At 40.7% G+C, this 13,920-nt stretch overlaps 1 protein-coding gene across 1 annotated transcript; it reads left to right on the top strand.

Annotated features, from left to right (window-relative positions):
* The first annotated feature begins 4,600 nt into the window (after positions 1-4,600).
* On the top strand, positions 4,601-13,773 carry abcb6a (ATP-binding cassette, sub-family B (MDR/TAP), member 6a). Its single transcript, XM_041966125.1, has 20 exons — positions 4,601-4,882; positions 5,282-5,805; positions 6,611-6,751; positions 6,981-7,170; positions 8,049-8,141; positions 8,319-8,511; positions 8,777-8,898; positions 9,014-9,123; positions 9,227-9,292; positions 9,905-10,030; positions 10,240-10,316; positions 10,570-10,633; positions 10,727-10,812; positions 10,903-10,960; positions 11,081-11,185; positions 11,562-11,736; positions 11,920-12,032; positions 12,264-12,358; positions 12,485-12,553; positions 12,660-13,773. Exons 2-20 carry the CDS (start codon positions 5,290-5,292, stop codon positions 12,817-12,819), a joined length of 2,559 nt encoding a protein of 852 aa, XP_041822059.1. The 5' UTR covers positions 4,601-4,882; positions 5,282-5,289; the 3' UTR covers positions 12,820-13,773.
* Positions 13,774-13,920: the final 147 nt, after the last annotated feature.

Genomic DNA, 13,920 nt, shown 5'->3' with positions numbered 1-13,920 from the left:
TCAGATTTTTCAACCTCTGTCAGCACAGCAGATCACAGTTGTCTGAAGTATCTCTGAGTTTCGAGTATCTGAGTATTTCTGAAGTTTTGAGAAAAGTTCACGGGAGGACCAATATGTGTGTCGTTCAGCTGCTGTTCATCAAGAAGACTGGCTGATAGAGGCTGTTTGCCTCTACAGGCAAACTCTGGTCCTTTCATCAGTGCGACACACATTCCGTGTCATCGTGTTCCAGAATGCACTGCATTCAAAAGTGCTACAATGTTGGTTTTTTTGCTTTGTCTCATTTATTCATTTATTGATTCATTTGCTTTTCCATTCATTCAAGTTCAAACAATCGAAAAGTTTGTAAGAAATAATAATAATCATTTTAAAATGTGACTTAATGTTTTTTAATAGCCCATGTAATTTTAAAGACACATCTCTATATATTTTGTTGTCCAGTACATCAATACCCCAAATGAAAGCCTCAGAAATAAACAAAGGGTTAAAGTAAAACCACACTGACATCATCTCTGCAACAACTAATCAAGTCAAGATGATCTCTGATGATTGAATCCCTTGAAATTAGTTTTCGGTATAAATCTCTCCTCAATATAAATATAAAATGGCTCCAGCCACTGCAGCTCACTCTGGGGTTGAGGAGTTGGCAGAAATTGCATTTAAGTATCTGAAGGTCAAACGCAACAACCTCACGACCTTTGCAGCAGGCCATTGGTGGGCACAAGGAGCATGATTCACTCATCAAAGCCTCTGGCACTGGTGGTGGTGTCAACCCCGACATCCACAAATCTGTGGCTGTAAGGAGGGGCAGCAGAAGACTTTTTAACCTGTGCTGTGGAGACCATCTCAGGATCCATTTCTTCACTGAGTGTTTATTTTTAAAGCTATAGTAATATAATAATGTTTATTTTGGCTTTTGAGATTAATCCTGCATTTTTGTGCGTTATTTTGAAATGTCTTGACTACTGACGGCATTCTTCTTTTAAAAGAGGGTTTAATACATCTCTAAATTATTCAGAGGATTAAAGAATTATAAAAATATTTTGCATGGAATCCATGAGTATTCAAAAAACATCTTTCTCATCAGACAGGCATCACCTCCATTTACCTGTAGACTTCTGATACACAATAACCCACTTTTATTCCATTAATGTTCTGTTAATCTGGAGCCAGAGGTATTATTATGGTGTAGGACTGCCCCTACTGGTTAAGGCAAAATATTGCATGAAGATGTTTGATTTTACTACCCTGGGTGTAACAGGTTTGGCATGTAAATTACTACTTTTGTCCAGAGAAATGAAAGTAACCAGAGTTTGCAGCTCTAAAACCACATATTTATATTTTAACTGTGCAAGGTGTGTGTGTTTACATGTGTGCCTGGTGTAAACGAGGAAGATGCTGCTAGTTTTCCGGTCCATTGTGCAGAGTAGAAAGGTTAGTTTGGGGCTCTGCGTCTTCTCTAACAATACCTCTCCACCTCAGCCTATCTGCCTCTGTATCTGTGACAGATTCGCCCACACACTCATGGCACTGGGGCGTCAATCTGGTTTCTCCAGCCTGTGTTATCTTGCACACACACACACACACACACACACACACACACACACACACACACACACCACCCTTCTCCTCTCTTGTCTTTCTCTACTACCTCTCATTCACCTTCTGGCTTCGAAGCCCCCCTCCTTTTCCCTTCCGCCTCTCTATCTGTCTACATATCTAGTACTGTGGCGAGGGTGCAGTTCAGCAGCATTGGTGGTAACCCCTTTGTGTTTGTCGAGAGCAGTTTCACTGGAGATCCCCCAGCAAGAAGAGGCCGCTGAACTGCTCTCAGTGGGCCGCCAGGGTCGGACAGTTCAAGCTCAAACTCAGAGATACGATGTCAAGCTCAGTGGGCCAAGGGGAAAGCCTTTCCAAGTGAAAAGCTCTTTCAAACATCTCTTAAGCTGGAGGTCATTGAACCCTTGTGCTGAGAAGCTAGTCACCTGTTCAAAGGCCTCGGGTTACATTCATGAAGTATCAAAATGTACGAGCTTCTTCTTCTTCACTGTCCCTTCAGGGAAAATCTGTTAGTTGAGTGTGCCTTAATCTGTAGGTGGTCCATTTACCCAAGTACCACAATGATAAAGCAAGTTTCCCCTGCAGACAGTCATCAGCAGGGCCAAAGGAAGAGTCTAGACCAGATGTCTAAACCAAGAACTTGGCGCACATTTATTTCCAGGAAATTACATATGTGATTTGATGTGTGGGTTGGTTCTGGCAGATAAGCTTGTCTCTTCAAAAACACAGACATACAGCAGCAAAGGTAGATGACTGCCAGCCCAGACCCTCTTTATGAGCGACCTGTCTATACACTTGGTAGCCAGTCCACCACACAATAGGTCATGGGTGATTTGTGAGTATTAAAGGTAGCAGAGGTCATCCACCAGTGAGCTTGTGGTAAGAACTGCATTCACAAAGCCCAATCCTTCAGTGAATACTACATTCAACCGAAGTGAAAGCTTTATTGATCGCCCTTAGTACTAATGAGATTGGACGTAGCATTCCTAACACCACCAATATTCTTTGCTCACTAAATCAAGGGATTAGATTGGCATGCACATCCGTCTTATCCCTGCCTGTTACCATCCGTATGTGTCAGGCAGCCTCAAGCGAACAAAGAAGCATAAATGAGAATGAAAGAAAAGGTGGGATTGAATACAAGAAAAGACCCACCTAAAGGACTTATAGGGCTCCAGCTGAGTCTGTACGCTGAGTTGGGGACGCCCACAAAAGGGGAGAGAGATGAGGGTTGTGATGGGCAGGCCATCACATCCACTGGGAGACAAAAGATCAGGGCGGCAAGCAGCCGATGGACAGAAGGTCCGTTTCCACTCGCACAAAAGAACCGGGGAGATGAAGCAGATTAGCAGCTCTTTATGCCCATTGTGGAGGCTCTAAATGATAAGATTTACCCCTTTTTCCATCCCAGCCTGTGTCCTGTGTGTGTGTGTGTGTGTGTGTGTGTGTGTGTGTGTGTGTGTGTGTGTGCATGTGTGGGTGTGAGCTCACACAAGACATCACAAGCTCTCTTGCTTCTTTCGTGTGCTTTTTCCTGTTTCTTCCGCACAATCCGTCAGGATATGCTTCCCTTTTTTTCCAGTCTTTCACACGCAGGTACACATGCACATTTTCTGAAGAGTCTTTTATTCACCCTCCTAGGAGAGACAGACGCGACAGCTGGCTTTTGAGTCACTTCCCGTCTTTGTACTAAACCCTGAATTTACAGTTTGATGGGAAAGCTCTTAACTTAAATCCCCTCGTCGCTGAAAGACGATGTTCTTTTTATGTTAATGTGACTTGAAAATTACTCTTTTCAGTCGAAGAGGCACACTTGGGTTATGTTGCTATAGTCATTAATCACTCACTCGCTTGCCTTAATAAAGCAGTAAAATTACAAACCATCAGCAATTAATAACATGCATTTATATTACATTTTTATCATGTTCCATCCCCAGGAGCAGTTTTTTCTCAACACTTGTGTGTGAGGTCATTTTTTTATATATACTATTCATACATTAGTGTGTTGCCCACAGTGGGTTCCTCTAATCATACCTTAGTATTTACTGCCATCTACTGATCCTCTTGTAACATTGCAAGCTCTCATCATCATCAAGACTTCATGTAACGCTTTGTATAAAATACACAGCATCTCTAAATTGTATGAAATTATAGTTGTGTCAATCAAAGATGTAGCCTACTGTTGATGCTTGGTAAATGACATGCACGTCATTTGAACTGAAAATAAGTGACACGCTGTTGGAAGTGACAGAAACTGTCTTAATAACATTTACACCACTCATTAGCACTCTCTTTGTTTATGTATTGAACATCAGGGGTCACAGTATTCTTTAGTCTTCTTTTCCCCATAGAGACAATTCAGATTTGTATTCTTATTATTATTAAGTCATATAGTTCTGATAGACTCTGCTGATGTAGACTCTTTATATTTGTGGTGAGCTAAAGTGTTGCATTGCAGATGTTAATGTCTCAGGTCAATGACACAAGTGTAAATAAACATAAGGAGAAATTTATTGAATTTCTAAAAGAAATATTAGAAAGGAAGTTAAATCAGAAAATGATAACTTTACTTTTATCTCTCCATCATCCTCAGATGGTGGAGCCAACCATTGGCTCATAAAGTTTTGAAAATGTTGAAAAAAAATAAAGGTCAGGACACGGTTTAATTTTATTCATGACACTTTCCCTGCTTTAAAGACAAAAGCAAGATGTTTTTAAGATCTAAACTGAAATATATGGTTGCTCTGCTGTTCTCAGTGTTTTCTAAAATGTACAATCTGTGTTTATCCACTTTGTCCTGTAATTTTTTTTACAACATCCTTTATTTCTGCATTATATTATTACATTTCCTTGTACAGACGGTCAGAGAGGCGATCATAACAATTACTGGTGATCTAATTGGCTGTGTCCATGTCGCGCTTCCGGTCTCTATGAGTCATTTCCACTTTCACCCTCTGGGGGGCGCTGACTCTCAGGCCATGCAGTCAAGCACTGTTGTGTAAAAACGTCGATTGCCGAGTCATGGATAGTTGTTGCTTAACATGCGCGCAGCAAGGACAACAGCCACAGAAACATGAGTGCGCACAACTGGTGGTGGCAATGACAGACGACGAGCTATGCGCCTCATAGTCTAACCAGTCCACGTTTTAACTGTTGTTTTTTTTAAATGTATGTTTTTAAATGTATAACCGGCTAAGCTAGCTAGCGGGTAATTGTGTTAGTGGACTTGCTAGCTTGTGTTGATAGCGCCTGTTACTGACAAGAGGAGGGTCTGCATTGTTGAGGTACCTGCGAAGTTGAGAGCTGCTGCCTGTCATATAAGGTAATGTTACATTAACAGTGTGTTACTTCATGTCTAGAGCCTCTAATTGTTTATACGTCATTTATCATTCGTGTGGCCAGTGTTTCTGTCAGCTCTTGCCACCCCGTTTGGCAAACATTTTGGTCATGGGTGGTGTGGTGCAGCTAAAGCAGGTACAGTGGTGAACCGTGAGCTGGCGACTAAACTATGTCACTGAAGTTCACAGCCTAATATAGCAGAGCCAGGCATGCAGCCAAGTCTGTGCAGAGACTCTGAAAGAGAGGGTTGCCTTTTCGGAGGATATTTTTCATTTTGAGACTTATTTTTTGGCGTACAGTCTTGTAAGTTACATTTAATCTTGCACTCTAGCTGTTGTTGTACTGTACTGTTTCTAATTAAATCATTTCTGTCCCTCCCCAGCTGCAGCAATGGTGTTTATGCAGAGCTACTGCGAAGCCAATTCGTCCATCTCCCACACATGGGTGGATGAAGGCATCTCCCCCTGCTTCTACTTCACACTGGTCCCCGCCATCCTGCTCACCATCTCCTTCTTCCTCGGCACCGTCCACTGTATATTCTACCAGAAATATGGCACAGCAATGGAACCCAAGTTCATCCCACGCTCCCGCCTCTACGGTTTCCAGCAGGCCATCTCCGTCCTTCTCCTGGTCCAGTATCTGAGTGGGATGGTGTGGCGGGCTGCCAGCGGAGGAGAGCTCCCAGGATATGTGGTGTTGTATGGCTGCTTCTCTGCAATGGGCTGGGCTTGGGCTATAGCTCTGCTCAGGGTGGAGAGACGTAGGGTCCTGGTGATGGACCGGACGAGGGGCCACAGCGCAGCTCTGTTGCTGTTCTGGGCCGTGGCTTTCTCAGCTGAGAACTTGGCCTTCGTCTCCTGGTACAGTCCTCACTGGTGGTGGGGCCTGGAGAACACTCAACAGCAGGTGAGGAAAGCACAAGTCTTTATTTTCAGATGAGGTTTGGTCAAATTATTATATGTGTATATATATATATATATATATATATATATATATATATATATATATATATATATATAGCTACATCACTATTCAGGATTAACTTTACTTCTCTGATGTTGACCGAGAAGGCACTGATACCATTATGTCTTATTCTGCATGAGGATCTGCACGTTTATTTCAGTCAATGTTTTCAAATGTTGATATGTGTTTAAACAGTGCTTCAGAGGTTAGTTATTTATTAAAGATGGGTGTGTCTTCTGAGTCACTCTACTCAAAGACGTGCAGCCTGTTCTCTTTCAAGTACAACAAAATACCCTTCCGTTTTGCTGAGTCATTGCCCAGTCTGACTGATCCCAGCTACACTCTGAACCAATCAAAAGAGACAACTTCTTGCCCCTCCCACTCTCTCAAATCATTTGCAGTAGTTTCAACTTCCTGACATTTAATTGTAAGCATGACTTGACGTTTTTTTGTTTTCTTTCTATTATTTTATCAGTCCTGAATTTGAGATCATGCAGTAACATGCAGTATTGCTCCCTAAACTGTTTGTCCTGTACTTTACTCAATCTGATCCCCCACTTTCAGTCTAAACTCCCTTTTTGAGGCATATATAATAAATGACAGGTCTAATGCAGTCATGAGCTAAGTCATTTTCACATTCACAGCCGTGTTATGAGCATTACCTTTACATCTCTCCACTATCACACACTGATTAACTGCGATGTGGTATCCATATTGATCTGTTTGTAATTGTTTATGAACCCCACAGGTACAGTTTGCTCTGTGGCTGATGCGCTACATTGGCACTGGGCTGCTCTTCTTCATCGGTCTCAAAGCTCCAGGGCTGCCGAGGAGACCATACATGCTACTGATAAACGAAGATGAGCGGGACGTGGAGAACAGCGGACAGGTAGTGCCTCGCAAATAGCACCTGCAAGTTTTGAAGCAACGTCAGGTTGCATGTAAAGCTGTTTTTCTTCTGGTTTAACTCGCTACATTAAAACATGTGACACTCCTATTTTGCAAAAGCATTTCATATTTAATCTCAGACATGCCCTCTCTTCCACTGTTATACATCTATATCACATAGCATATTATGCAATGCTGTGTCAGGAATTTACTATATTTCTCCACCTCAGAGCCTTTTAGGGAGAACAGAAGAGAACGAGTCTACCTGGCAGGGTTTCAGGAAGAAAGTCCGCCTGCTCATACCCTACATGTGGCCCCGAGGCAACATCTTCCTCCAGCTACTGGTCATCTTCTGTTTGGGGCTGCTTGGACTCGAGAGAGCTATTAATGTCTTTGTACCCATTTACTACAAGAACATTGGTGAGTGACATGATTTTACCAAAGCCTGAAGACGCAAGTGTTCATTTGTTTCAGAGTTAAGTGGCCTGTTTCTCCAACTAAGTTGCTGCAACAAGCCTGAGCCACAAGCTAATAGTGGAGTCTACTTAATCAGTTTGAAACACAGATTGAATGCCTCAATGGCCGGATTAAAACAGTAATTAGACAGACTCATAAAGTTAAACATATACTATGGCTGTGCGATATGATCAGAATACAGATATAGGTCACTTCATATCTAGATAACAACAGGCTACATATCACAATTTAGCACATTTTTTTGTCAGTTCAGTGAATATGTAGTAAATGTAACATATTTCTTATTACATTTTAAATTATATACTAGACAAATAAAAAGGTACTACATATTACTCATATTCGAGTGTGTTTCTCCTTTTATTTAGAACCTTTGTGTAAATTCTCAAGTCACAAAATAGAAAATAATAATGTCTAATATATTAAAAGGTATCTAGACAACACATTTAAACTGTAGTTGCAAACAAAATAAAGAGTAATAAAGAATAACAAATAAAGGCTTTGTCATTTTGTCGTTTTGCCTTGACTGGTCAGAATAAGCTGGTTCTGTGTCATGTTCACCCTCCTCCATGTTTGCTTGTGTTGCCGTCATATGCATTCTTCCTGCATGTGTGTTAGAAGGCAGCGCTTTCTTGTCCAAATGCCCACAAATATTGCCATAAAGAGTGTGTTTTGCAGAGAGAAGAATGGAGAATGGTGTCAGACAACGCCTTCTGAATTTTACGTCTCTCCTTTATCTTCTTGTTTATCTGCCTTATCTTCTGTCCAAGCAAGCCTCCAAGCCTTTTGTCTCATTTACCTTTATGTTTTTGTCCCTGTCTCAGTAAATGAACTGACTGATGGCAGCAGCTGGCGCACTCTGGCGACGACAGTGTGTATTTATGTCCTGCTCAAGTTTATGCAGGGCGGCGGCGCAGGTAGGACCAGCTCACTCGTGTTCTGGATGAATAATGTAGAGAGGGAGTTTTGTCGTGTCACAGAAAGACACACAAATACTTTACAAGTGATACCGCTCATTTATGTTCTGTCTCAAATCACATTTCACATGATGGTAGGGATAAGACTCATCTGTCACATTCTCCTCTCTTCCCCAGGTGCCTCAGGGTTTGTCAGTAACCTGCGGTCTTTCTTGTGGATCCGGGTGCAGCAGTACACCAACCGTGTGGTCCAAGTGCGCCTCTTTTCCCACTTGCACTCCCTCTCCCTGCGCTGGCACCTGGGCCGCAAAACCGGTGATGTGCTGAGAAGCATCGACCGCGGCACCACCTCCATTAACAGCCTGCTCAGGTAAGATGGCGCTGGATAGGATGGAGGAAAACAAAGTGTTTAGCTACACAATATGACAGTTTGTCGGATAATATTGTAATATAATAATGTTAATGAACATATGATGAATGCAATAGATTACCTACATAAAAACCTGTGGCTTATTCTATGCAACTTTCCGACTCATCATCACACTGTCGTCTCTCCCATATTTTTCCTGAAATTGTTTTCTCCTTTTTGAATTTGAAGTATAAATTGACTCAGCTCTCCCTCTTTCTTTCCTCAGCTACATAGTGTTCAGCATCTTCCCAACCATTGCTGACATTGTCATCTCTATCGTCTACTTCATCACTAACTTCAATGCCTGGTTCGGCCTCATTGTCTTTGTCTGCATGGCCCTGTACCTCAGTAAGTCCAAAATTCAATTTAACTGATAATATAAATGGTGTGATTTGTTTGGTTGAACATGTCCCCAGACATTCTGATTTTTCCTGAAAGATTGTTATTGCCTGATTTCTACCAGCTCTGACCATCATCATCACTGAATGGAGAACCAAGTACAGACGAGACATGAATCAGCAGGACAACAATGCCAAGTCCAAAGCTGTGGACTCTTTGTTAAACTTTGAGACGGTACATCAAACTTTTTGTCCTCCATCTGCTTTTTTGGTTCATGAAGACGTTTCAGTTATTCCATGATGTCAAATTTTGTTCCGCTTATTGTTTTATTCGATAGGTAAAATACTACAATGCGGAGAACTATGAGGTGAGCCGTTTTGAGGATGCCATCTTAAAGTATCAGGTAAGTCGTGGTGTTGTCCATTTTGTCCCTAATTTGGTCTGCACAGAGAAGTGAAATTACTCAAACATGATGCTCATATTTTTGTGACAGCTGGTAAAACTACAGACGGTTTTGAAGGGATAAAGTACAGCAAGCTACTGCAGTCATCATCACTTTGCAGTTGCATCTTGTCAATACATTCTAATTATTATTAAAACATGACTCATCAATCAATTATTTTTATACTAACGCAGTGGCCGGGTATTAAAAACTGTTCAATAATTTAACATACCGCTCACAAACCTAGCCTGAACAGCGTCCACGACTTCCCCTGCTGTTTTTATTTTCGCAGAATACTGAACACAGTCACCAAACCCTCCAGGAAATATGACAGTTTATGGCAGGTTTAGGCTCAAAACAAAGTCGATTAAAAAAAGTAGATATAGCACAGTGGTTTCAGGACGAACACACTCTTTAGTCAATATAGAAGATTAAATTTGCATTTACATCATTGTCATTGTTACAAAGAAATAATAGTTGTGAGTGGAAGCTTGGAAAATGCATCAATGATTAAAATATTTAACCAGCCCATCCAGACGTGCATCTTATGGTTCTTTTTCCTCCTGTTTTCAGGAGTCTGAGTGGAAGACCCAGGCGTCCCTGGCCTTCCTCAACCAAACACAGAACCTCATCATCGGATCGGGGCTACTGGCTGGCTCCTTGCTCTGTGCCTACTTTGTGACTGAAAGGAGGTTTCAGGTACTGATCACATCGACTTGCCTCTTATGACACTGCAAGTGACATTTCATGACATCAGTATTGGTACAAAATCTTTTTTTGAATTGCTTATGTTGCTTATATTCTAATAAATAAACTAAAACGTATGTTTTACTGATCATACTGTGAAGAATAACAATGATCTTGACTTGTCCCCGTCAGTTTGACTGAAAAATATCCTCTTATTCCAGGTTGGAGATTTTGTTCTCTTTGGCACCTACATCATCCAGCTGTACACCCCCCTCAACTGGTTTGGAACGTATTACAGGTAAGGAGAAGCAGAAGCAGCTTAAAATGCATTGGGATTAACCGTAGCATAGTCAAGAGCCGTCTACCTTAAAGGTTCTTGCCTGTGGTTTGATAAAACATTGAGAATCAATGTTAATCATAATTATCACAGATTGGACAGCTGTTCAAATTTCAAATCAAATTTAGATCTTTCAACACTGTGTCACAGGGTCCTGTTTTTCTGTTTAAATCTTCTCACTAACTCTTGGCTCTATTTCTGTTTTTGACTGCAGAATGATCCAGAATTCTTTCATTGACATGGAAAGCATGTTCAAACTTTTTGAAGAAGAGCTAGAGGTACTTTTAAAACGATGTTTGTCTTTGTTTTCACTTTAAACACTGTATTGTGATCCTTTTTTAAATATTTTCTGCATTTGCTGTCTTCTGCAGGTGAAAGATGAATTAAATGCAGGGAATTTACACTTCAAACAGGGAAAAGTGGTGTTTGAGAACGTGTACTTCAGCTACACGGATGGGTTGGTTCACATTGGATTTTATCGCCTGATTTGAACCAAATTGCATCAAAGTTGTCAGCTAGCATGAATGACTTTCTTATTGTTTTATAGGAAGGAGATTCTAAAGGATGTTTCCTTCACTGTACATCCAGGACAGACAGTTGCCCTGGTAAGTTTCAGGAACAATTTAAACTCATAAATAAATATTTCCCTTCTACCCTCTCACACAGTTAAACTGCCTTAGATCTGTTTGGACTGTACAATTATAATTTTCAATTAATCTCCCCAGGTGGGAGCATCGGGTTCTGGGAAGAGCACCATCATTCGACTCATCTTCCGTTTCTACGACATTCAGGGAGGCTGCATTAGCATCGATGGCCAGGACATATCAAAGGTCAGTGTTTGCTACATGACGAACATGAGATTACAAGGTTCAAGGCAACATGTGCTTCAGTTCTAGAGGCAAAAAGATAACAATTTAAAACAAAAATGTACCAGTGTTTATGTGAGCTACTTGTCGTCACATCTGCTGCACCCGTGTCACCATTCGCGACAATACAGTTGCATTGACACAGTGTGTTGGTGTGTTCATGTGCAAAATGAAGTCATCTTACTGCTATAAGAATAAATTAGCACCTTGTTATGTTGCTCTTAATATTACCAAGAGCAATACAAGCTCAAATTACATTACTTTTAATATGGCCGTATGCAGCTGTGTGACGCACTCTGGGCTCTGGACTAATTGCTGTGCCCTCGCTGTCCTTCCTCAGGTGAAGCAGACATCTCTGCGAGCTCATATTGGTGTGGTTCCCCAGGATACTGTGCTTTTCAACGACACCATTCAAAATAACATCCGCTATGGCCGCATCTCTGCTAGTGACCAGGAGGTGGAGGAGGCCGCCATAGCCGCTGATATCCATGATAAAATCATGACCTTCCCCGAAGGTGACCTTTTCATGAATCCACCTGTGTTTCTCTCAAAGTCAGCATTATGATTTTTGAGTCACAATGCTGACAGTTTTTGTTGAAGTGATGTAAAGAAATCCCCTCAAATGACTTCCATGGTTTTTGATTTGTCTCAATGCCACCGATCTCCAATATTGCGCAAACTTTTTTTTTTCTTGGCAGGTTATGATACGCAGGTGGGTGAAAGAGGTCTGAAGCTGAGTGGAGGAGAGAAGCAAAGGGTGGCTATCGCGAGAACTATCCTCAAAGCACCGCAGATCATCCTGCTGGATGAGGTGAGATTACAAGAAGGAGCAAAGATACACTGACAGACACTTGTCATTGTCATTGCCACATTACTGCACAATTTGCATATTGCTATTCAAGAATCAGTTGCTGCTCAGCTTTTACTTAAACAAGCAGGCTTTCAGACACATGTTGCCAAACTTGTTTCACTGTCATTCCACATTAAATGGCCAAAGTGACTGCTGTTGATTCCTGTTTTAACTAATAATGTTTCTCTGCAGGCCACATCTGCACTAGACACACAGACAGAGCGCAACATCCAGGCCTCATTGACGAAGGTCTGTGCCAATCGTACAACAGTTGTTGTAGCTCACAGGTAAGAGATGCATGTACTCTACGTTTTTTTTCTGCAATGCTTTGTTTTTTTTTCTATTTCATTTGTTTCAGGAAATCACTTGTTTTGTCTAATGAGTTGTGTGAATCTCTTATTTTAATATTAAAGATTATCCACCATAATCGGAGCAGACCAGATTCTGGTTGTCAGTGAGGGCCGGATTGCAGAGCGAGGACAGTAAGTGCACCTTATTGACCTTTAGTTTTGAGTTTCATAATGAAGACCATACAGCCCATCTCCTTTTTCAATGAACTCCAGTTGACTCACTTTCTCTCCATCTAAGACATGATGAATTGCTGCTCAAGGGAGGCTTATATGCAGACATGTGGATGAAGCAACAGCAAGCCCAGGACTCAGATTCCTCCTCAGAGTCAGAATCCAAAGACCGCAAGTCTGAGAAACTGCAGCCGCCGTCAACCTCTTCAGGGCACCACGGCCGCTGAATGTATTTTTTCTGCTTTGTTTTAATAGAGAACTATACATTTTCATTCCCCTTGTGATTGTAAAAAGTTGATAGATCACTTTAAAATGAAAGAACACTCAGCAAGATGAAAATGTTATTTATTTTTTGAGAAATTTCAAACTGAATGTACGATGGCAAGTCACAGAGAAAAGGCAAGGTTCTAACAAAACGAGGAGGTAAAAGCACTCCGGTGGTGTTCAAACGTGTCAAAAGACATTCGTTTTTATACCCCAAGGTATAAAAGGTAAGGTAAAAAATCTTGTTGGATTGAAGGGTTACTGATTCTGTTGCTCACTAAATAATATCATATGAATGACAATAGGTTGGTGTCAGGGATTTTATTCAGATTTGCTTTATTTGTGAAGTTTTAGATTTCTGAGCTTTGCTGTCATTTAAAGTGATTTTTTTTCTATATAAATATTTAAGTCTGCATATTTTTTATCACTCGGGTATGTCCGTCTCATCTGTTCATTGTGCTTTCTAAATTGCTGTCAAATTAATGAATACACAAAAAGTTAAGGTAAAGTTGGCCAATCGTGAATTCAAAAAAAAAAAAAACTTTCCGACTGGCTGATTTACATGTAAAGTCGTACAGTCTGTGTTTGCCTGTCGCTGGCAGTCAAATACAATAGACTTTGTCGTGGCAGACATTTTGACCTGCTACATGGATGTAATTGAATCAAGTTTTAATGAGATCTGTGCTTTTGTTGCTTTCAAAGTCAAAATATTTGCCATGAAAGAGATATAAGTGGGTAATTGCTAGTTTTTTTTTTCGCTTAATGCAATATATAAGTAGACATACAGACTTTCTGATTAAGAAAACGCCTATCATTTGGATGTCTGACATCTACCTCATAAAAAGGTATTGTTCATGATTTGTATAGTCTATAAATATTCTCTTTTGTCTTGTATTTATGGAAATAAAAGTTTTTTTATTTTTTTTATGTGTTCCAGTTTGTGAAATTAAAAAACATCAGTTTCCAATACAGTTTTGATAAAATCATGTTATGATAGCTCTAAACTCACAGTTCTCACAGGTATCACAAATTATTTCACAACTTTGTTTTGTATTTTTATTGGG

This window comes from Chelmon rostratus, chromosome 24 (genome assembly GCF_017976325.1).
Source record: "Chelmon rostratus isolate fCheRos1 chromosome 24, fCheRos1.pri, whole genome shotgun sequence".
NCBI classification, from domain to species: domain Eukaryota; kingdom Metazoa; phylum Chordata; class Actinopteri; order Chaetodontiformes; family Chaetodontidae; genus Chelmon; species Chelmon rostratus.
The sequence above is the reverse complement of the archived record's forward strand: the minus strand, read 5'-3'. Positions and strand labels throughout refer to the sequence as shown.

Coding starts and splice junctions, on each gene's coding strand:
- abcb6a (XM_041966125.1), top strand. CDS start 5,290: ATGGTGTTTATGCAGAGCTACTGCGAAGCCAATTCGTCCATCTCCCAC. Junction 8,899..9,013: donor CTGCATGGCCCTGTACCTCA/GTAAGTCCAAAA, acceptor GATTTCTACCAG/CTCTGACCATCATCATCACT. Junction 9,293..9,904: donor ATGCCATCTTAAAGTATCAG/GTAAGTCGTGGT, acceptor TCCTGTTTTCAG/GAGTCTGAGTGGAAGACCCA.